The sequence below is a fragment of the Cyrtonyx montezumae genome, unplaced genomic scaffold, assembly GCF_038088225.1.
Source record: "Cyrtonyx montezumae isolate F1298 unplaced genomic scaffold, pur_monq_1.0 scaffold_17, whole genome shotgun sequence".
In the NCBI taxonomy this organism is placed as follows: domain Eukaryota; kingdom Metazoa; phylum Chordata; class Aves; order Galliformes; family Odontophoridae; genus Cyrtonyx; species Cyrtonyx montezumae.
This window is the reverse complement of record NW_027071903.1, coordinates 35689357-35712403: the sequence shown is the minus strand read 5'-3', so window position 1 is coordinate 35712403 and position 23047 is coordinate 35689357. Positions and strand designations below refer to the sequence as shown.

At 51.6% G+C, this 23047-nt stretch overlaps 1 protein-coding gene across 3 annotated transcripts; it reads left to right on the top strand.

Moving 5' to 3' along the window:
* Positions 1-2751: 2751 nt before the first annotated feature.
* Positions 2752-19661, top strand: GOLM2 (golgi membrane protein 2). Of its 3 annotated transcripts, none has more exons than XM_065734122.1 (10): positions 2752-3078; positions 6702-6756; positions 7311-7413; positions 8346-8436; positions 9416-9554; positions 10203-10283; positions 10619-10717; positions 11184-11357; positions 15647-15814; positions 19573-19661. In XM_065734122.1, exons 1-10 carry the CDS (start codon positions 2752-2754, stop codon positions 19644-19646), a joined length of 1311 nt encoding a protein of 436 aa, XP_065590194.1. In that variant the 3' UTR covers positions 19647-19661. The 3 variants fall into 3 exon arrangements, with proteins under 3 accessions (XP_065590194.1, XP_065590193.1, XP_065590195.1); XM_065734121.1 differs by having other exon boundaries at positions 9416-9560; XM_065734123.1 differs by lacking the exon at positions 15647-15814 and having other exon boundaries at positions 9416-9560.
* The last annotated feature ends 3386 nt before the right edge of the window (positions 19662-23047 follow it).

The following is a 23047-nucleotide window of genomic DNA, read 5'->3' as shown; positions in this document are numbered from 1 at the left end:
GGACTCAGGAGCTTCACGCCTCAGCCTTCCTCCTCCAGGAGCACGTTCCTGCAGGAGAGCCCACGCAGTGCCACGCAGGAGGACCCTCGGAGCTGAGCACAGCAGAGCCCCTCTGCCCTGCGGGGCCCTCTCCATCACCCAGGGCAGGAATGCTGCTTGAATCTCAGCAGTGCTCTGATCAGAGCTCGAGGAGCGGCTCCTGGAGCAATTGATGTAACGCCGTCTGCATGCAGCGCGCTCCTGACCTCAGCACAGCACTGCTGGTGCACCATGGCACTGTGCAACCAGCAGAGCGAGCACGCCTCCCTGCTTACCCCGCTGCCTGCAGGTTTCACCCAGCACTGCGAGCTGTGCGGGAGAAAGAACCTTTCCTATTCATCTCCTCCACATCACTGACTGCTGAGTGCCTCTTCCCCAGCTCTGCTCCTCGCCGCCTTCCCGAGCTCCCTTGCAGTCCCCCAGCACAAAGCCACCGTGCACCTTTGATCACCCCTCAGTTCACGACCTCGTTAGAAGCTTGCAATGAGGACTGCAGTGCTCGGGAAGCAGAAGCACAGCGTGGATCCACACACGGACAGAACCTTCCCTTCATTCTTAATTCCCAGCCTAACCTTCCTGCCCCCATTCTCTCACATTCCCCACTTATTCTTTATTTCTTACATGCCCACACGGACACGGGGCATTATCAGAGAGCAGAGCCCACGAGGTACGTGGTGTTGAAGCTGTTTTTCTCCTGTATGCACTGTGTGACACTTATCAAAACTGAATTCCTCCGCTGATGCTCAGCTTCCCCATGCCGTGGAGTCCTGTGACCCTTCCCACTCAGCTTCACATTTTGTTACTCTGAAGAAATGACACCTAACTCCCACAGATTGTACTGTCCTGTTATTCATAACTTCTTTTTTTCCTCCTTCTCTCCAATCACTATGAAATGTGGACAAAAAACAAAGTTGTGTCTCCACTCAGAGCCAGAGAACTGATCCTCCTCCCGGAGAGCTGTGCTTACACTTTCCAAACACACTGTGTTTACCCACTGATCTATTCCTAGCACCTGCACAGCCTCACCCAGCTCGTCCAGTGCTCACCCATGGGGGGCACAGCCACCCTGCTCTCCTGGGCACGCAGCGAAGCACTGCCACGTGGCATTGTGCCCGAGCTGCTCCAAAACGTGCTCTGCTCCAGGGCCCCCTCAGCTCCAGCCCCACAGTGCTGGCAGTTCTTGGGTGTGCATCACTGCCCCAGCAGAAGGCTCAGAGGTGAAGATTCCTGTGACAGCCCTGCTCCTCCTTGGCTGCTTCTGCTCACACTCGTGCTGAGCTGGGAGCGGATCAGCCCGCAATGCTAATGCATGTGAGCATTTCTCATGCCTTCAGCAAGTTTCTCTTCACGACCATTCTGCTCCGCCACGCGGCAGCTCCACATCTAACCTGACAGATTGCTTCTTGCATTTTCTTTGCTTGGACGCAGCGTGGGTTCCTCAGGAAGACATCTCCTCGTCCTATGTGCTCCACCTGAGCTCCTCGGTGATGACCCACAGCCCCGGGCTGAGCTGCTCCTGCTTGGTCTCACACAGAAACAGTGCATCCCCCTGAATTCCTTTCATCTACAAACCCCCTTGATCCGCACATCTCCCCCTCCCCAAGGCAAGCATTACTACTGCACTTCTTTCATTTGTATATACATATAGAATCACAGAATCCCCGAGGTTGGAAAAGACCCACAGGACCACCCAGTCCAACCATCCGCCCACCACCAGCAGTTCTCACTAAACCGTGTCCATCAACACAGGGTCCAAACGTTCCTCGAACAGCTCCAGGGTCGGTGACCACCGGCTCCGCGTGCAGCCCACCCCAGTGCCTGAGCCCTCCTTCAGAGAAGCAGAAATTCCTGCACCTCCCCCTGGTGCAGCTTGAAGCCATTCCCTTTCACCCTTGTTGGCCACCTGGGCACGCTGCTGGCTCACGTTCAGCCGAGCATCAGCCGATGCCCCCAGGTCCATTTCTCTGCACTCTTCCGGGCACTCTGCCCCGATCCTGGGGCTGCTGCGGCTGCGGTGCCCGCGGTTGTTGCGGCCAAAGCGCAGCACCCGGCGCTTGGCCGTGCCGAACCTCATCGCGTTGGCTTCAGCCCAGCGATCCCTGTGCAGACCGCCCTGCAGGGCCTCGCTCCGGGGGTGCGCTCAGTGCCCTCATCCCGAGCACCAATAACGGAGGACAGGGCCAGCACCGAGCCCCGGGGAGCAGCGCCGGGGGCAGTGGGTGTGACCCCACGCACCGCACCGCGTGGGACCTCGAGCAGCGCAGCGCTCGGGGCTGCAGCTCCTGCAGAGCACTGCGGGACGCGGCGCCAAAGGCTCCGCGGAAACCCACGCAGACCACGGCGGCCCCTCCCCCGTCCGCACGAGGGACACGCGGCCACACACGCGCAGTTTGTAGAGGCGCTCTGCGGGGCCCCGCCCCGCCCCGCCCCGCCCCGCCCCGCCCCGCCCCGCCCCGCCCCGCCCCGCCCCGCCCCGCTCACCTCCCGGGACCGCCGCCAGGGGGCGCTGAGCGCGCGGGGCACGGCGGAGCCTCGCGCCGCTCCCGCGAGATTTGGCGGCGTGCGGTCTCGCGAGAGGCGGGGCGGCGGAAGGGGCGGGGCCGCGGCCGGCCGGGAGGAGCGCCGCGCGGTGCGTGCGTGTCCGCCCCGCGGTGCGGGGCCGCTCTCGGGCGCGGGCGGAGCGGGTGAAGGCCCCGCCCGGCGGCCTCCCCCATGGTGGGCTTCGGGGCCAACCGCAGGGGCGGCCGGCTGCCGTCGTTCCTGTTCGTGGCCCTGCTGGTGCTGATCGCCGTGCTCGCCTTCAACTGCTGGAACGCGGCGTCGCGCCAGGCCGTGCTGCGGGAGGAGCTGGCCGAGCTGCAGAGCCAGGCCAAGCGCACCGAGGTGGCCCGCGGGCGGCTGGAGAAGCGCAACTCCGACCTGCTGGGCAGGGTGGACTCGCACCGCAAGCAGCTGGAGCAGAAGGAGGCGGACTACAGCCAGCTGAGCAGCCAGCTGCAGGCGCGGGACGGGCAGGTGAAGCGCTGCGAGGACAGCAGGGTGAGCGCGGCCCCCTCCGGCTCCGTGCGTGACGGGAAAACGCGCGGCCGTCGCGGAAATAAAGGCGCGGCTGAGCGTGGTCGGCGGGAAGCGAGCCGCGGGAGCTGCCCACGCGTGGTTCCCCGCGGCCCTTAGCGCTGTGTGCCCGGCAGGCGTTCCCACTGCTCGGGTTGGGATCCTTTGAACCCATCAGACGCGCGGTGGTGGGCAGCGCTGCTCTGTGTGGGGCAAAGGAAAGGAAAAGCGGTGCCTTGAAAACGTGCTTCGGTTTGCAAACAGATGTTGTACGCAGACGGAGGTTGGGGAGGGTGTGAGGAGGGAAGCTCTGCTGTGCTGGGATCGAAGGGCTGACTGTAACAGCCGATTCCTCCTGTGGAAGGCAGGGGACGAGCTGTGGGCTCTGGGCCCGTGTGTTCTGATGGTTTTCCAGTGTCACCATACAGATAGCGAGGGCGTGCAGATCGAGCTGCTTAAAAACTGACAAACGGACCAAACTGTGTGACTTCTAAACCACTTCTGGCTCAGAGTGCAGGGTGAAGCAGTCACAAGGTCTGTGTGTGTTAATTACTTGCCCTAGGCACGTGGCTGACATCTGTGTTTCTCGGAATAGAGTTTTGCAGAGATGTTGAGCACGCTGCTGTACCAGTGATCCCAGTCTGCTGCTGAGGTGAGAGCTATAACAGAGCACTGACACCGGTGGTTCCTGGGGCACTGAGTGGTCACAACAAACCCGTGTTTGCTTCGTAGCAAACTCCATTGGAAGGAGCTGCTCTGGCAGCTGTTGCAGTGCTGGCTGCACTTTGTGCTCCTTCCTCTTCCAGCAGGCTCTTTGCCCTCTGCTCAGCAGGTCAGCTGTGTGTTTCCCAGTGCTGAGGCAACTGGGATGTGCACAGATGCTTCCTCCCAGCTCAGCGATGCCTGCAGCAGGCCCAAAGCCTTGGCTTTATCCTCTGTGTGCATTGCACGTCCCACGGCACTGCTGTTTGCTCTTGTGACAGATGCACGGTGGTACTCAGGTGGCCTAGTGTCTTGTTTAAAGAAACAAAACAAAGAATAAAAACGCCCTGTGTGCATGCAGCCCCTTGGCACTCAGAGCTGGAGCTGCAGAAGGGCAGCACCTGCTGCTGGCATGGCGTGTGAGCTGGGAGCTTCTTGGTAGGGCAGCACCGAGGAGCACGGAGGCACCAGGGAGGAGCTGGGAAACAGATGATGGTAAATTGGGTTTGATCCGTTCTTTAGCCATTAGGTTTAGGCTCAGCAGGACTGCTGTCCCAGATCTCACAAAGGTGTCGTAGCTGAGGTGAATCTTTCACAAAGAATGGTCTTCTGGAGAAGCTGAAAACACAAATCAGAGCATCTTTTTAACGGTAATTTGGAAGAGAAGACACTGACTGCTCGGAAGAAGGCACTTGGTGGAGTAGAAAGATCATGGAGTCTGTCCCCTTCTGCTCTTGGTCTTTTTCAGGGCTTTCATGTGCAGTTCCAGCACGTGCCGTAGTGCTGAGTGGGAAGGTCCCGACTCCTGGGGTGGTGTGGGTGCCTGTGTGTGCTGCTTTGGCAGCAGTTTGGGGGCTGGAACAACAGGCAGGTGCTTGCAGTGTACTGCAATAAATACGTAAGGATCAGCTCCAGTGTGTAACTTGCTTAGGCTGCCTTTTGTGCCGTGTGTACAACTGGCTCTGGCAGGCTCAGGAGTTTTGATGGTTTGTTTTTTTTCCCTGAGTAGAGCTCAGTGAACTACAGAGGATTTCTTGTACCCTTCCCAGCTGCTTTGGAAAGGATCTGGGAAGCCGTGAGCAGTACGGGCAGTGCAGATGGCTCTGGCTTCCAGGAGCACGTGGATCTGGAAGAGCTGGATTTGTGCCATGGTTTGTGGGGTGGTTTTTTTTTTGTGTGTGTGTGGAGGTGGAACTGATCCCATGAATCATTAAACACTTCTTCCCTTTCCATCCCTCAGATTAGGGATGTTTGCTGCCAGCCAGGCAGCTTGGGCTGTAAATTCTGTCGCTTTTCTCTGAAACTCAAAGTTGTCAAAATGAAAGATTGTGTGATAAAACTGATGGTATCTCCAAATCAAATCCCTGTTTGCAGAGAGACAGCTCCTCCCCACCACTTCACAAGTCTGATGTTTTATGGGGCGAGGAAGGAGCGAGCTAGCAGGAGGGCTTTCTGTGTTATGAATTCTGATGTATGGGGATTTGAAAGCAGCCCAGTGCTTTGCAGGATCTGTTTGTAGGTTTGTCCAATTGCTCTGGAGCCAGAGGCTCAGAGCTTGCGTTTCTGTGGGGCTTCTGCACGCAGTCCTTGCTGCACTGCTAACAGAGCACAGGAAGCCCAGAGCAAGCTCTCCTTTAATCTGAGTGTTCTCTGTCAGTCCTGTAACTAGAATGCCTTTAATTTTATGGTGGGCAGCGTGTGTATAACTGGTTCTCAAGTGTGTGGCTGTGCAATGTGCCGAGGAGGCTCTTGGGTCCCTGCAGGCTGTTTCTGTCGGGTCCGGCAGTGTGGTCAGGCTTCTCGGGCTGCCAAGAGATCACTCCCTGTGCTGCTCTCTTTTGGGCAGCTCCCTGCCATTCCCAGCTCGGGGCTGTCAGCCTGGCCCTGCCCTCAGGGACCGGAGCCCTTGGGCACGTGCTGGGCCGTGCCTGTCCTGCTGTGTCACCCTCTGCCCAGCACTGACACAGCTGTGCTGTCTGGAGCTGAGCACTCCTGTCCAAGCAAAATGTGCCTTGGCACATTGGTGTATGGTGTTAGGGAAAGGGGGGTTTGGTAAAGGGAAGCTGGGCACGGTGGAGGAAGAGCCAGGGAGGGAAGGAAGGATGTGTGGGGCTGGTGCTGTGGGGCTGGGCTGGGAATCGGAGCTGCTGGGTGCACTCGTGCTGTGCTCCCTGTGGCAGTGGTGGGAAGTGGAGGTTCTGGGAAGCAGAGACAGCAGGACTTGAAGCAGTGCAGAGCTGTGTGGGAATGCTCAGGCCCAGGCTTCCTCTGCTTTTTTTCCAGTCAGCTAAATGCAGTGTGTAGTACTCCAGGAGGTGATGGGAGCTCGTTGCCGGGCTGCTCGCTGCCTCAGCACCCTTTGGCTGCCCCTCACATCCTGCCTGGAACTGCAGGATGAGTGATGGCAGTGCTGCCTGCCGTGCTCCTGGGGTTGTCACCCTGTCTGCTATGCTCTGTATTTTTCCCTTCACTTGTACTGCTTTTGTTTGTAAGAAACAGGAGAAAACGCCTTTGCTCCGTGACTGTGTACGTGCATCTCATGTTATTGTAACTCCTATTTTTCCCTGTCTAAAAATACCCCACATATAGCAGTAGTGGAGCTCTGTGGGTGCCAGATTCTCTCCCAGAAGTATCATTTGGGTAACGAATTTAATGTAGCATCACATTAAATATTTACTTTAAATATACATTAGGTAAAACGTTGTTGTAGTGATGGTGCTGCCTGTTTATTTTTGTATGCTCATGCTTTGCCTTTGGAAATTCATTGTCCTCTGCACAGCAGCAGAGTGCAGTCCTGGCAGAGCCTGCTCTTCTGTAATGAAAAAAGAATGAGTTAAGGAGCGTCTAAACCTCTATAGCCTGAACCCTCCCTGGCCTGGTGATGATGTAAGGTTTCTGCCTTTCAGGTGAAGCTGCAGAACAACATATCGTATCAGATGGCGGACATCCATCGCTTGAAGGGTGAGGGGTGCTGCAGTGAGTGTGGGGTGGGAGCAGGGCTGGCTGTGCTGCAGAGCTGCTGCTGCTCGTTGGATGGCTGCAGGGCACAGCAGTGCAGGACTGCACCTGCAGGCTTGGAAAAGCTGAGAAAGCTATTAGAGCAATTGTGTGTGTGTTTTTGGGTGGTGAAAATACCTTCTTGGTACGTTCGTGGCTGAAGAAGAGTAACCTAAAGGTACTTCTGTGTTACTCAGAGTAAGAGATTCTTTTCAGGGCATTGGGGAAATCTCCAGGAGAGTGAAGTAGCACCGAGCAGACTTCTGAACAGAAGGGCAAAGAGCAGTTCAGTGTTTTTCAGCATTGGCTCTGTGGTGTTCGGAGAGCTGTGCTGTACTCTGTAGTGGTGGTTGGCATACCTAAGGAAGTTGGCATCTTTTTCAAGTGTAAAGAACCTCTGTGTGTAGAAGAAATAAAGCTTGAGCAGCGTTGTAACTCACGTAGCAACAGTAGGAGCTGTATCTGCCTTGGGGTGTTTTGTATTCTGATTATGCACTGACGTTGACTTTTCGGTCTAGAACAACTGGCAGAACTTCGTCAGGAATTCATCCGCCAGGAGGATCAGCTTCATGAGTACAAGAAGAACAACACTTACCTTACGAGGAGGCTGGAGTACGATAGGTACGTGTGCCACACTGGTAACTGCGTCTGGGAGGATGTCATGGGGCCTGCCTTGTTGAACAGCACCAGCAGCTGCACGTGTCAGTCCTCACACTTCAGCATGCCCGTTCGATGGTGCAGCACTAATTCAGAATTTAAAAATCAAACATCCAGCCATCAATTTTATATCAAAGTGGGGTGCAACCTGTGCAAAATCTGGCTTACCTGAATTGTTTGGTGTTTATGACAGATCTTGGTTAAAAAGCACATGGGGCAGTTCAGCAAACTAAGTTCTGTAAACCACTGGAGTGGTCAGCTGCTGCCTTTCTTACATCAAGCTGAAGTTAAAACATGGGGTGTAATTGGAGTTTCAGTATAGATAGAGAAGTGGGGAGAACTTCTGAAGCTGAGGGTCAGGAGGGATTAACACTGAGAGCATGCCTGAAACTTCCATGCGAAAAAGTGGATATTCCCCTGTGTGCCACGAGGGGTGTTTGCAGGTCTGTGTGAGCAGGGCACCGTGCTGGGCTGCGTGGGTCTCTGTGTGCCATTCAGCAAAGTTATTTGGGTTGGTGACAGGAACTGACAGCCCCAGTTGTGCACTGTCTGTGTTGGCAGCCACAGGAGATGCACTGCTTTCCAGGAGGAGTGAGTGCTGATGGCAGGTTAACCTGGGAGCCTGGGTTCTCGTGCTGCCCGGGTTTCGGAGGAATCGTGTTCGAGGCACTCCTGACATTTTACTGTTCTTTGTCCTTGTTTTCTCCAGTTCTGCTTTTCTCCTGCACCCAGTCTGCCTCCACTCCTCACACATCTCATCCCAGGACAAAGCCTTCTGGGCAGACTGCTTTTGCTTTTTGTGCCACTTCATTTTCTCTCCCTATTATATGTACGGGGAGAGCGGATATAACAAATCCAACAAATGAAATATGACTGATGGTGTATTTCTAATTAAGTCTGCAGTGTGGGCAGCAGATGAAGGAAATGAGAATGCAGCATGAAGAAAACATAAAGAAATTAATGGACCAGATTGTTCGGGAACAAAAGGTGATGCATAATTACAGTTCTTTGAGGTAGAGGAACCTGAAGTCCTTTGTTGTTTGACTCAGCAGTTCAGATCCATGGAGGGCTTGCACAGTTCTCCTGAGACAATGAAATGCTGTGCTGGGGTGGATGTCAGTGTAAGGCCACCTGCCTGTTGGCTCGCTCATTGAGCAGCCTCGAAGATGAGGGTTAATTCTACAGCCTTCCCACGTGACATTGTCCCTTCTTCATCTTGTGATGTAATGACAGTGGTGTGTCTGGTGATATGGTGCCATCAGTCCAACCACTTTCCTTACAGATAGGTGAAATAGCCTGCTTGTCTGAAGATTTAATTTCCTTGCTAGTCTCTGTTTAAAAACATTCCAAGTAAGATTTCAGTTAGATCTTGAAGTCTAGAAGTGTTTTTAGGTCAGTGACCTTCGGTGTGAGGCCAGTGGTGTCTTCATGACTTTGTGATATACTTGAGAGCTCAGCTGACCTTTGCTCTTCTTGCCGTGGTATTTTTCTCTGTGTGCCATACACTGTATTTGTAAGCTGCTTGTGGTAGGTGCCTGCTGGAGGCAGAGTGCTGGCAGATGTAGCACCTGTGAACATGACTTTCCACATTCTCTGCCCGCTCTGTTTCAGTTAAACCAACGTGTTGTGGAATGCTAATGGTTTTCTTGCCATTCGTTTGCAGTACTCAGATGCTGTTCACAGTTTATGAATGGTTGGGCTATTGTATCTATGCCACTGTAACTCTCATATAGCCGTGCAGTGCTTTACGTTCTGTTCTGTGTCCAGAAGCACAGCTCCAGCCCTCAGGACTGAAGTTCATACGTAGAGGAGTTGTGCTGTTGTTTGCTTTGGTGAACATCTGATTCATAAATGTGATCTGGTTTGTCCAAAGCAAATCTCAACTTGATGGTGATTTTTTTGTTTGTTTGTTTTTAATTTTCAGGGATGTGCTTAATAATTGTTCTATATTAATTTGTTCTAACAGGCAACACAGAGAGTTCAGTCTGATAAGGACACTGAAGTAAATCCCAATGGTGGCGACCAGGCAATATCTAAGACTGTTCCAGAGGTGGAAGTTAAAAATGAAGAAAATAAGGAACTGCTTTCAGATAATGATGGGAAAGGTAAAGGTATTTCCCTTTTTTTGTCATTTCTGATGTATAACAGGCCAACTGGCAACTGGGGATTGCCACTCCACTCACCATGAAATGTCTTGTGGTGAGTTAAGGAAGGGGAATGTTGCTGGAGAGCTGGATTCTGCCCAGAGGAGTTGGCTGGAGGTGAGGAGCATTGACATCTCTGTGAGGAGTCTATCTGAGAAACTCAGCAGGATCAGTGGGAGCCTTTGGTTATCAGGAGCTATGCAGGAAGCTCTCAGTGAGCAACTACTGCAGTTGTTTCCTGCCTCTAAGCTCCAAAAGTGTTTGAATTCTCCTTGCTTCTGTGTCTTGTGCTGCTGAACCCACACCTTTTTGTATCAGTTCAGTGTCTTTTCCAGCTCTCAAAGCAAGCTTTTCCCACTCAGCTACCAAGAGCACTGCATCTGTTTCCCATCCTTTTCTGAGGATTACACGGACTGACTTTGGGATCAGTGCTCCAAAGCAGTCCTCAGGACTTGGACAGAACAGTACAAGGAGTCTTGTAGTTGGATTATCAATGTGGGAAGTTTTCTGTGGATGAAGGACTTTTCTTCTGGTCTTAGAGACCTCCACAAGAGGGAAACTAAGTCTTAATGATTTAATAAGGTAGAACATCCTACTTTTGTCTTACAGAGAAAGTCAAACCAGGAGGAGATGCAGGCATGCCTGAAATAGAAGACAATGACCCTGCTAAAGCTGAAGATACTCCCACTGGTGAGGAGAGAGATTCTGACACTTCCTCATTGGGGTTTTTGATGTTCTTTGTATTCCATGTGAATGCTGTGTTTCATAATGAACACGAAGTTTTAAAGTCTGTAGTGAAATCCAACTGAAATAGAAAATCTGAACATTTTTACTGTTTGTTATCGTTTTGAATCCTCACAACTGAGCACTTCAGTGCTTCCAGTAGTTTGGGGTTTTGGGGGGGGCAGGAGGTTCTGTATTTCGTATTTTCATCCATGACTTGAAAACAAAATGTTTACAGGATTGTCAGAGGAAGCGTTGTTATTGTTGGTTTTTGAGGCTTTTGTTGGTGTGTTTTGTTCTAGCTATAAAGAAGCCTCTTATTTCAGCTCCCAGAAGCAATGATCATCTGCCTGATTCAAACCCTGCAACTGAGCAGCCCCACGCTCCCAATGTGGCACCAGGTAAAGTTCTCACTAGCAGATGATGTGCAGACCTTTCCAATTAATGTCTGCTATGTTATCATGAAAACTGTGCAAGTGGCCAGCCCTCCTTCATTTGGTACTGTTACAAAGAAAAGAAAGAAGGATTTCTGCCGGATCCAAGACTGAATGTATTCTTGGCCCGGGCTCCTGAGGCACTGGGGCTGCTGCTCACGTGCTCTCTCTGTGCTCCCACTTGCACCCAATGATTTTGAAACCTTTTGATCAACTTCAGCCAAATTTGACCGCTAGAAGTTTCAAAGGGAAATGCCTGAACATTTCTCCACCGGACAGGAGAGCAATAGAAATCAGCAATCCTCTGTACGAGTATTAATTAGGGTTGCAGCATATAAGTTGATTCATTATCAAAATGTGATTATTTTTATGGTAGCATTAAAGCCTTTGTTTGGAACCACGTGGACACTGAACACGTTTCCTTGTTCTGTAGGTTTGCACAGTGAGATTGATGGAAACGCTGACACTGTGAAAGAGAGACCTCCAAATTCTCTTCAGCACTTAAATTTTGGTGAAAATATGGAAAGTCAGAATGAACACAGAATTGAAGCAGAGCATATAAAGCTTCCAAAAAGCAGAGTTGTCGACTTGCAAAAGATGAAGCAAAGTAAGTTGGTCACTGTCATTTATGTCGATGTGGTAGAATTGTTTTGTGTTGTCTGTTCTGACACTGCTTATTTGGGAAATAGGAAGTTACAGCAGGTCACCTGGAGAGTAAACCTGAAAGGAAGTGTAATGATACTGTGTCTTTAAAACCAAAGAAGCATGAGAAGCCACACCTTCATGTGCCCTCTCTCATATGAAGTCTGTCAGTACATAAAACGTTTGCTTATAGGCACTTAAAATGTTTCAGGAAGCTGCTGTGCTTTCAGTCGATGGCTGAGTTAAGACTTTGGGCACATGCATGATGGGGTGACATATATCCACGTGGCGTTGCTTTGCTTACATACAGTGTTTGCAGCATTAGAACAGCCCTTACATGGGGGCTGTGCTGTTGTAGTGTGTGTGCATGGGCCAGAAGTATGTTCTCCCAGAGCCCTCTGCCACCATGCTGCCCGGGGAAGAAGTCTTCAGACAGGAGCAAATCACACTTGTGCTTATTGTGTATGATGGTAGCACTGCTGATGAAGCTTAGTGGGTGGACAGCAGGTGAGAGTTTGCGGATATGCCTGTGGTTCTCTGCACTGTTGATGCTGAAATGCATCTCCACCTTGCAGGTAGTGCTGCAACGTTTGAGCTTTGTATTGTGCTGCGTGCTCCTGTGTGTAGTCAGGGCAGGCCAGCTAGGAACCTTGCTCCAGGTGTTCAGCACTTGGGTGACAAAGGCACACTTGAAGGAAAATCAAACAGTGCTGGAACATTTCTTCTCGGTTTTTACCCAAGTAAGATGTGGGTTTTTTAATTCCATACTCATTATAAACTCAGCTTGGAATTTGCTTTTACTCAGAGTTAAAGTGGCTGTCCCTTAGGCTTTGGTTTCTGTGATCACAGTCTGCCCGTTCTCTGCGGTGGTGAGGCATCATATGCAGACTGACAGTCCTCTTCAGAGTCTGTGAGGCAGGAAGGAAAGTGTCTGGAGCCCTCGGCCAGGAGTGGTGGCTGAAACAGAGCCAGGAATTGGTTTCAGTGGCCAGTGAAAACTTTGTGGGAGCACAGGTCGTGCTCGGAGTCGTGAAGTGACAAAAGCCCTTTTTGTCTTGGGAGGGTCGGTGCAGGAAGATGGCTTTGTTGACGTTCTGGCAGTTTCCTTCCATGGTGCAGACTTGTCTGGCACTTCTCTAATGTGGAGAACTTGCAAAATAAAATAAAAAAAAAGTCTTAGCTTCCAGCAACCCCTGAATAACGTAACAAATAAGGTGAAAATGTTTACAGGAGTAAATGGAGTATTTTTTGGCTGCTGCTGTGAAACAGAACAGGGCCTGTGAGCTTGGGCAGATGTGGGAGCTGAGGGATGTCAGGGTATAATGGCATGGAGGGCTGTTGGGGTGTGGAGGAGTTGAGTGTGCTCTCTCCTTTTCCCCCACACGGTGAGATGCTGCAGCCCATAGGTGGTGCAGGACCTTAACCAAGAGGAAGGAACAGTTCCTGAGCTTTAACAGCTTTGAGAAACGTGCTGATATCCTGCAAGAAAATATGCTGAAAAAGTGAAAGGAAGCAAGATTTGAGGAGTGGCAGAGAACCAGCAGCCTAGCTTTGATATCCAGAAGGAGAAATGGACTAATTCTCGATCAGTTTGAATAAAGTGAAGTGCTTAACGTGGATTTTTCAAGAACAAATTATGCCAGTGGTAAATATATATTCAGAGGAGCAAAAGCAGGATGGGGCTTAGTTGCAGACAAACTGATCTGGAATAAATTGCTATTTTATGGGTACACAACTTTATAGAACAGAGTATTCCAGACACACATCAGTAAGTTTGACCTGGGCAATACTGCCTGTGAGGTTTACAGGGGTGCATCTCTCCCTGGTGCTGAGATGTCCAGGACTGTTCAGTTTATCAGATGAGCTTCTTGAAGAGCCTGTGTTGTGTGAGTGGCTGCAGCAGGACTGACGCAGCCTCGTGTTTCTGTTCTTGACACTTGATATGGATTGGCTGTCTGCCCTGGGAATGGATGAACTGCATGGGGCAGGAGCAGGGATGGAGTCGTCCCCACTGAAGGCTGTGGGTACCTGAGAGTCAGTAAGCACTGCTCAGCCCTTGCACTTCATCTTCCCCTCCCTTCCACGTGATACCTCGCATCATAACGATGCAACGAGGGAGAGGATTTCTTTACCATGTCTAGAAAGCTGGATTCGTTATTTCAATTAGATTTGTTTCCTAATTGGTCAGCAGTGGCTGTTTGAAAGGTCCACTGGTGCTAAATTGGTCCTTCTGGCCGAGAGGACAGCAGCTGCAGCACACGTCTCGCTGCAGACGGTTGCCTGGCTGGGTCTGGTCCGTGGGCACTGCACATCTCATCCCATGAGCTGGCACACAGGTAATGTTTTGTTGGTTGGGGTGTCTGTCACATCTGCCCAGCTTCAGAATTGTGGAGCTTCTTCCAGAATATGCTTTCTTTTTTCATTTTATTAGCACAGATTTAAAAGGGAGTTTAAAACTAACAGTGGTACTGGGTAGGTATGGAGGTGCTGACTGCAGCTGCATCATTTCAGAAGAGGCAGAGGCTGAGGAAGTGCAGCAGGCACTGGTGATGCTCCTGCCTGAAGCCTGGGGGGGAGCAGAGTGCAGCAGAGCTGCAGCTCGTGCTGCTGTGTGAAGCTGTCCTGTAAGTGGGGCCTTATGTGAGCGTCAGACAGCTGCCCTGAGGGCTGTGGGAGGTCTGGGTTAGTGATACACAACTGTTGATCTGAATTCCTTTTGTCAGACGTTCCCCATGGATTTTAGCATCCGTTGCATCCTGAGGGGCCCTCCCATTGCTGTCACTCACAAAGAGTCCTCGTAGTGCCTGTGTTACAGACACCAGCTCACACTGAGCAGCAGCCCTCGACACCGCCACGTGCTCCTGGGACGGGCTCCAGGCAGTGCTGCCCACGTCTGGCTCAGAAGGCAGCTGGTGCTCTGCTGGCCCCGGGGCCACGAGTGTGTGCCTTGTGTCAGAGCTGATGCTCTCCCAGTGTCGGGCAGGAGTGATCTGCTGCCTCCATCTCTCACGCTGGCTCAGCACACGCAGTCTGTGGGGCACTGGGTTCCTGATGTTTTAACCTCTCCTTCTGTCAGCTTGCACTTGCAGCATTTCTGCACATCCACAGGCCTGTTTATTTTCTGTAAGTGAAGCGCATTCAGTTCTTTCCCATACCCAATTTTATAGTTAACGTGTGCAAATTGTACAGATCTGCACACATAAGGCAGTGTCCAAAAATAAAAACAGTATTTGCAAGGCTTACTGAGTTGTAGGGATGAATGGAGGATGAACAGTGTGCTGAACTCGTGATGTACATCCAGATCTTGGTTTCTTGCTTTACGAGGCAGTGGTTTCTGGCCGTGTGAGGGGCAGTGGCTGTGACACTCCTGCTTTTCTCCAGGCATTGCCACTGCTTCTGTTCTGTTGTATGTGCTGCCCCATGGCAGCTGTCACTGTTTTAAGAGAAGAATCCATTTTTACATCAGTCCGCTGTAACCCAACCACTGCTTTAATCCCAATGTTGCGGTCGGATCTTCAGTTTTACCTCTGTTTGCTCCCAATGTGAATCGCTCAGCGTTGCCCTGGCAGGCTTTCCTCTTGGTCTGGTTCCAGTCTGTAACGACTGTCGCTGCTCGATCCCGTTCTGGTTTACGTGCTGTGCAGACCTGGGCCCTTGGTGGCACTGCTTCCCCTGAGCCACGGACCAGCAGGCTGAGCTCTGCGGTGGGGTTTCTCCCTCGTGCCGCAGTGCACCCCGTGCTGCCCCCTGAATCCTTGGCTGTGTGTCCGTGTGTCATTATCTCCTAGCTGCAGCTGATTCCTTGTCTGCTTTGTTGTCGGAACAATTGTTTTTCCGTGTACGAAGTCAGCCATGTATTGCTCCTTTTTTTATTTTGTACAGAAAAGGTCCTCCCTGGGAAAATGCCTGAGCACAGGACCTGCACCCTGTGCCCTTCGGTGCTGTATGGAAGCAGAGCAGGTTTCCAGCCCCGTGCTCACAAACCAAGGGCGCCGTATCTTCGCTCTCCTCCACGAAGCGGAGCCCTGCAGGCAGATCCCACGCCCCAGTTCACGGCACTCAGGGACGTCCTTCCCCGTGGAGCTGCTCTCAGCAGTTGTCCCTCCTGCCCATGCACTCTCCCTTCCAATCCCTTTTTCCTCTGGTGGAATCTGCTACAGAAACCGGGTGTCCTAACCTGCGGGCCGCTTTCGTTTAGAGTCTCCCTGTTTCTTTCCTCTCTGCTTCTGACTGACTCCTTTGCCTACTTCGCAGGCCGATTCTTTGATGAGAATGAGTCCCCTGTTGATCCGCAGCAGGGCTCTAAACTGGCAGATTATAATGGGGATGATGGTAACGTGGGTGAGTACGAGGCAGACAAACAGGCTGAGCTGGCTTACAATGAGGAAGAGGATGGTGATGGTGGAGAAGAAGACGTCCAAGGTGAGCTTGGGCCTTAGCTCCATCCCATTGCAATAAGATCCACGCTGAGTTTTCTTGTTGAATTTGTGTAAAGCCTCATTCCTTTTAGCTGATCTGCAATTTGTAATACGGAGTAAATCAGCTTTAGGCAATCCTTAAAATTCAGGCTTGCTGCTACAGCAGTTCTCAGAATATTTCCATTGCTTATTCCAATTGTGCACAGTTTCTGCCAGGAAAATCAAGGTGCTTCAAATGTTAGAGATGGTTTTGTGCAGGCAAACCTGGTGGACACCTGGGGACACAGTCTGTGCCACTGTGCTCCTCTGCTTAAACACCACGTTGATTGTTCTGACTCCTAATTTAGTCACGCCTGCCCTGAGGTGCAGTTATCCATTCCAAGTGTAATGTTTTGTGCACTGTACACAGATTCAACAGACTGGTGGCTTTTCTTGTTAACCAATCTCCAGAACTCAGCTGGTGCTCTCCTAACAGTGCCCCCATGTGCTCTGCCCCTCGTGCATGCGTCTCCGTGCATCACCTCCCTGATGCTGTCTGCCGTTCTGTGTACTTGTTTGGTGGTGTCTTGTGAAGGGCTTGCATGTCTACACATGGGAAATGTTTGCTTAAACGTTCATAGTATTTCCAATGAAGGAAATGATGCAGAAGGAAGGGGAGTGCAGGGGTTGGAGGGCTGCAAGTCCCCGGGTTCACCGTGTGCCCTGATTTTTATCCGATAACTGGTCAGCCCTCAGTCATTTCATCGTTAGCCAGGCATGGTGAGTAGGAAAAAGAGCAGCTGATATCTGTTAGTGTGCACTGCCATATGCAGCGTGAGCAGATCATGGCTGGGCTGGTACTTGGGAACACATGGACAAGCAAAAGAACAGTACTGAGCAGAGCCAATTAATGGGTGTACTGAAAACGAAGGCTGCTGCTGCTCCAGCTGATGTGGCCTGTCCTGTTGTGCTTCTGCCCAAAACTAGCAGGAGGTTTCAGTTGCTCTGGATTAGAGCTGTCTGCTCCTCTGGGTGGGTTACGAGGTTCTGAATGGCGTGCTGAAGCCAGCCTCCAAACCAGTGTACATCATCCACGTGGCCTCTCCTCCTGATGCGCACTGTGCTGCGGATCCTGGCTTCTCCTGATGGTGGTTCTGTAGAGCAAAGGAAAGCACAGTGTGGTGCTGCTCTGCACCCCACAGATCCAGGCAGCTGTGTGGATTGAGCTTGGCTGTGGTGGTTGTTCAGTTCTCCCTCGTACGCAGTGGGAGATGCCTGGCTGCTCACTGCTCACTGTGAGCCCCAGTGCTCCCTCTGCCCCTCGTGTGGCTCAGCCCTCACCTGCAGACACTGCACCTGGGCCGGGCAGCGGGCCCAGCAGCAGAGCAGCACTGCAGTCCCTGCACACACTGCACTGCTCCCCAACAGCAACACTGCTGTGCTGGCTCTGCAGGGAACCACGGCGTGAGGTGGCAAGAAGTCATCTCCTGTAAGCTATGAACTCGTACAGGGACCTTGAGTGGCACTGCTGCCTGTGCTGGGCTGGGCGTGACGTGGAGTAATCGCGTTAGGAAGCACGGCGGCGGTGGTACTGTGCGGCTGTGGTTGGAGGTGTCCTCAGAGCTGTCCCGTGTGACGTGTCCCACATGTGACACCTCTCAGTTCGCTGCTCTGGTGGCTTTAGATTTGGACTTGTTCTGAGCAGTCTTTCCATCTGCGTAGACATAAGAGGTTTTGTGCCACGTAGTGAAGGCGGATAGTGACCTTGGGAAGCTCGTTCTGCCAGCAGCCCCGGCAGCACGGTCCCACCTCGGGCTTCATTTCCCAAAGCATCTGTTACCTCGTCTCCTGTTCACCTCTGGTGTTCTGCTGCTGCCAGAAGCGGTGCTTTAGAAGCGGCTGCTTCCGTTTTTGCACTTTATTTTATTTGCAGGGGAAGAGAAGGTGGAATTGGGATTTTGGAGAGAGAGTTGTTGTAATTGTTTAGAGATTAAAAAAAGAAAAACCCACTGAGTTTCTGCCTAAGAACTGTTGGGAAAATGTCACGTGGTTGTGTGTTGGGCTCAAACAGTGCACCTGCTGTGTGTGAGCAGGGCGCCTCGGCTGGGCGTGTTTTTCTGTCACCACGAGAACTGTGGGGCCTTATATTGAGACATAAGGAGAAGAGACAAGTTTGGGAGATGACTCCTGTGCACGTCAGCACCCATCTGGCATTGCCTCTCTCAGTTCACTGGTTTAAATGCAAGGTGGAAGGTGCAGTGTTGGCTTCCACGCCTCTGGCAGTTGCTCTGTGGTGCTGGCAGGTTACATGAGCGCAGTGACACCCCGTGCCTTCTTACCAGCACTTCCTACCAAGCTGCAGCGTGTGTCCTGGAGATAAAGCAGCCTTCTGCTGGGGGGAGCGGGCTGCCAGCGGGTACCTGCCTTGCTCACAGCCTGATAAATACATTTGTGAATGTTTTAGGGCCTCACGTGGGTTATCGCTGAGCCAAAGGCATTGGTGAACTTGTGGAGAGACGGCTCGTGGCACTCACTTGATCTCTGCTTTCTGTTCCTGTGAATGTAAGGGGACCCTGAGCTCTGGAGTGCAGCAGCAGCTGTTAACTGAAGCACCCGGAGCTTGGGGGCCGTCCTCCTGTGGGAGCATGCAGGAGCTGTCTCCACTGCGGCTCTGAGCAGCACGCCTCGGCAGTCCTGGCAAGATGTGGTTTCAAACATATTTTCCTGGATTTTATTCTTTTCTTTGCGTGCACTGCAGTGAACGTTTGTAGTGAGGATGAGGATGTTCTGAGGGTTTGTGTCTGTGATTTTTCCCGAGGCTCAGAGTCCCAGGAGTAGCAGTGAAGCAGTAGGAGCACAGTGCTCTCCCAGGCAGGGATGGAGCGGCAGCCACGTGGAGGAGGGGAACTGCCTGCACCTGAAAGCTGTGGCACTCCTGGGCTGGGCACTGTGCAGCAGCTGCAGTGCTCCCCCTGAGCCACGGAGTAACTGCATGTTGAGGAGCAGAAGTTGTGATGGGTGGGCTGTTCTCACTGGGTGGCTGGACTAGGTGGATGCATTTCAGCTGTGAAGAATGTAGCGTTGATTCCTAGCAGGGCTGGGAGAGAATACGGATTTCCATTGGCAAGAGGTGAGGAGAGGTTGAGTGCTGCTTCTGTAAGAGTCCTTCAAGTTTCACACGGGGTCTCAGATGCAGCGTAGCAGTCTGTAACAACGCTGGCAGCAAAGTCACTTCAGAGCATGGTCTTACAAGTCTGAGATGTAAGTTGGAGGAGTATCACCTTGCTCTTCTGCGGTTCATTCTGAGTCCTGGAGGGGGTGGAGGGGACTCCTCTGTGCCGGTCCCATGGTTCCCAACTGGGGTGAAACTGCAGCTGCAACTCTGCCAACCCGTAACCCGTGCTCATGTACCCCTCTGAGGTTACAGAGGCTTTGTAGTTGGGTTTTAGTCGAGAGTTTCAACCCTACAGAGGAGCATGCTCAAATTGCAGTAGTTCTGCAGTCTGCCATGTCAATAAATGCCTGAAACACAGCTGGAATAAAGCAGAGGTGCCTGATAGTGTGAAGCCACAGTCTGTCAGCGGGGACAAGCCCCAGGTGCTGAAGCTCCCCCTTCACACCGGCCCTTGGGTGGTTTGTTTTCCTGGAGGACTTTGTTCTTGGAGCCAGGCGAGGCCGTGCCAGCGCCCATGGCTGTGAGCACCACGTTCCTGGGACAGCTTGCTTCAGAGTTTATTTTTCAGTGGCATCACATGAGAATTGGTCTGACTGTTTCCTTTGCAGATGATGAAGAGAGAGATCTGCAGAACGACCTCGTTGATTACAGCAAGCCGCGCTTCGGGGACGGTGTTCTTTAAGGCTGCAGTTAAACAGGAAGCGTAGACGAGGTCTCAGCTGAAGAACTTGAAGTGCTGCAAAACTGAACCGTTTTTACTTCAGCGTTTCATACTTTAAAACAAACTGATAATTAAAGATAAGTACACAGTAAGGTTGGAACAGAAGGAAGCAGTTCTGTACACATGTACATAGTTGTACTATTGCAGATTGTATTAAAGCGACACTTTTGTTGTTACATTGAGCCAAGTACTTAGACTGTACCTTATCTGTAAGGATCTTCACATTCAGAACCAATATTATAAATATGGGCTGAATTGTTTCTGCAAATGAGCAAACTTTGTAAACTGGAACTTGTACAGTTTGTATCTGATGTAAGAAATACGCCGTGGAGCCGCGTGCGGCCGAGCACTCCTTTTCTACGGGGATCCCCCTGAGCAAAAATACTCTGCTTCTCTCACGAGTGCTGTGGGTTTTGTACTTTGCAGTGAGCTGTCGGTTGGGAATGGGAACTGGATGTTTAAAACATTGCTCCTTTTCTGTAGCTGAGGAAAGATGTGGCGGGGCACAGTCCCCAGAAGCAAACACCGCTTTGGTTCTCGTGCAGTGGTCGGAGCTGCAGAGCAGGGACGGTGGTTTCAGTCACTGGACACATCCTGACAGAGCTGTGTAACTAACAGCTGGTTTTAAAGGGTGATGCAATTCAACACGGCTTGTAGGGAATCTCTGTGTGTGTTAAAGAGGAGTGCAGGGGCTGCAGGAAGAGGTCCCCATCAGCTCTGCAGGAGCCTGGAAGGACGGAACAGCCGCTGCGCTCCGCTGTGCACAGCTTTACTGGTCCAGGCGGCTCCATCCTGCCTTGCAGTCACTCATTTCCAGTGTAATACTTTGATACTGATCTCTCCAAGCATCTGCCACTTCCACCTTTTGCTCTTCTGTCTCAGACCACTTTGTAAGCTCAGTGATTTTGGGGTTTTACGGAAATGATTCTGTTGATCTGCAGTAGTGGAAAATGAGGTTATCTGCCCAACGTGCCCCTCCAAGAGGGCTGCTGTGCAGAGGGGGCAGGGCTCAGCGTGGGTGACTGCCCTCCCTCTGTGCTCAGGTTCCAGTCTGGAATAACACCTTGCTTGATGCCGATTCAGTGGACCTCTTCCATGTCCAAAGTTGCACGATTTTATTATTTTTGCTGCAGGCATATTCTGCTGATGAATCTTAAACAGATGAGAAATAAAAAATCAAATTCTGCTGACGCATTCCCACGGTTTGTTTTTTTCTGTGGTGGTGGTGGTGGTGTTTAAGGCTCGAGCTCTTCATTCCGTACATCTGAGAGGCGCTGGAGGAACAGCCCTCTGCGTGCTGTGATGTACTGCAGTTAGGAGTACAGTGCTGACCCTGCTCTGGGTGAGATGCCGTACTAACACCACAGAAAGCACAAAGCTGTGCCAGGATTCTGAGAGCAGCAGTCAGCAGGAAGTACCATATTTAAGCAATGCAGTTTTTTGGGTCTTAAAATGTCATTTCACTCCAAATTAGGTGTTAACTTGATTCTTCTAATGAAAGCAACGTATATGGGTTCTAATAAATTAAGTTGCTTAAAGTTGGTGTGGCTTCTGGCTCTTGTTTCCTTCTGCATCTGTATTAAAGTGATCCTGGCTCCTGAAAGTAACCGTGGGCCTTCGCAGAGGCCGCCATAGTCTGATATATCAGCAGTGCTTACAGCTGCTTGATAAAAGCCAGCTGCTGGGGCTGTGGGTGAGGGGAGGACCTTACTACAAGCCATACAAACTGATTTTCCTGTCACATCAGGACAACTACACGCTTGGATATTAAGCAACAGGTGAGCTTCAAATGCAGTACCCGTGTAGCTGGTGTGAACCCAGGCAACGACTGCTGAGCTACTGTAACAGAGAGGCAGGAATAACTCAGCAGTGCTGCACTACTGTGAACCCTGCTGGGCTCCCTCGTAGGGCCTCTGTGCTGCAGGGCAGAGCTGTGGCCTGCTGTCTGGCTCCCATCCCTGCAGCCTGCGAGGCTGTTGGTCAGCCAGGTTACTGTGAGCAGATCAGTGTGCAGCCACGCTGCCCGCGGGTAGCTACCCAAACCACACCGAGGCCGGTGACCTGTCGCTGTGGGCAGCAAACCATGCACTGCAGGCTGCTTTACCCCGCTGGAGCAGCAGGGCCGGTTCCGTTTGATCCCAGTGGGTGTCCTTTTAAGGAATCCAGATTGGATCACTCGGCGCTTTACCCTTCGTTATTTAGTGATCCAATGTTTAAAGAATTTTATTTCTAAGGGGAATTGTTCTGTCAAAGAAATTCCACTTGAGTGAAAAAAAAAAACCCCTCTGTGTTCTTTTGGGTCAGTGCCAGTGTTTTTAGAGCCATTTTCTTAGCTTTTTTTTTCGGTGTGTGTGGCTTCGTTACAGCGTTACCCCATCCCCACCTCGTCCCCTTTTCCCTTCAGCCCCGCAGTTCTGCCTTAGTGCAGGGTGCAGCAAAGCACTGCAGCTTTCTGTTGCTGTGCCTCCCCCCCATTGCCTCGAGCCAGCCCTCCATCACTGCACACCTGCAGCTCTGACTCTGTGCCTTCACCGTAACGCCCTTCACCAGCTGGGAAACACTGCTCCAGAGGACCTGGGACACTCAGTTCATATTGAAGACAGACATCTAGGCATGGCTCGAGCTAGAAAATAGATTTGAATGTCTAAGTAATTAAGCTGAAGATGCAGCACTCCAATTAGAGGCGTCTCCATTCTTCCAGACCTTGGAAGTGCTGTGCCCCGGGCTCTCCCTAAAGAGAACCCCAAAGGCAAATAGTGCAAAGAAATGGCACCTGCTTCATTTCACAGATTCCACATTCACAAATGATCAGGTTTGCGTTTCCTGAGACATTTTATGTTAAAAAAAAACAAAACAAAAAAAAGCAAAGTAAAGCTTGGCAGCTAGCTTAAATCTGTAGTTCTCATCCGATGCTTGTTTCACATTTTTCGAGGAAGGAGAGGTCTAAGGAAGTGACGGAAACGTGACTGCTTTCAGGTATGTGGAAGAGAACGAGCTGGACAAAAGATGCAACTGCTGCGTGTTTTCCTGCTGACGTCCCTCAGTTGAAGGCTCCCTGAGCAAAAACAAAGAGCACTGAGCACAGTGCGTGCCCACACGTGTGTTCAGCAGCACCGCACCCGCTCATCAGCACACACAGAGACAAACCCACCGCGGCTCCAGCCCTCAAACCCCGCTTAGGAATCCCGAGGCCATTCTTCTGAGCCGATCCCTGTTTCCATGGAAACTGCAGCACACAAAACGCTGGCACATTTCAGCGCCCCGCAAAGCATCAGCTCAGCTTCACAACAGCAGCTCTCACATTTGCTGGAGCTGGTTCACAAGAGAAAGCGGAGCACCTTTCCACGACGGCCCAGCGCGGA

Excerpts from the sequence above, each read along its gene's own strand:
- GOLM2 (XM_065734121.1), top strand. The coding sequence starts at position 2,752 with ATGGTGGGCTTCGGGGCCAACCGCAGGGGCGGCCGGCTGCCGTCGTTC. Across the intron at positions 6,757-7,310 it reads GGACATCCATCGCTTGAAGG|AACAACTGGCAGAACTTCGT; the intron begins GTGAGGGGTGCT and ends TTTTCGGTCTAG. Across the intron at positions 7,414-8,345 it reads AGGAGGCTGGAGTACGATAG|TCTGCAGTGTGGGCAGCAGA; the intron begins GTACGTGTGCCA and ends TTTCTAATTAAG.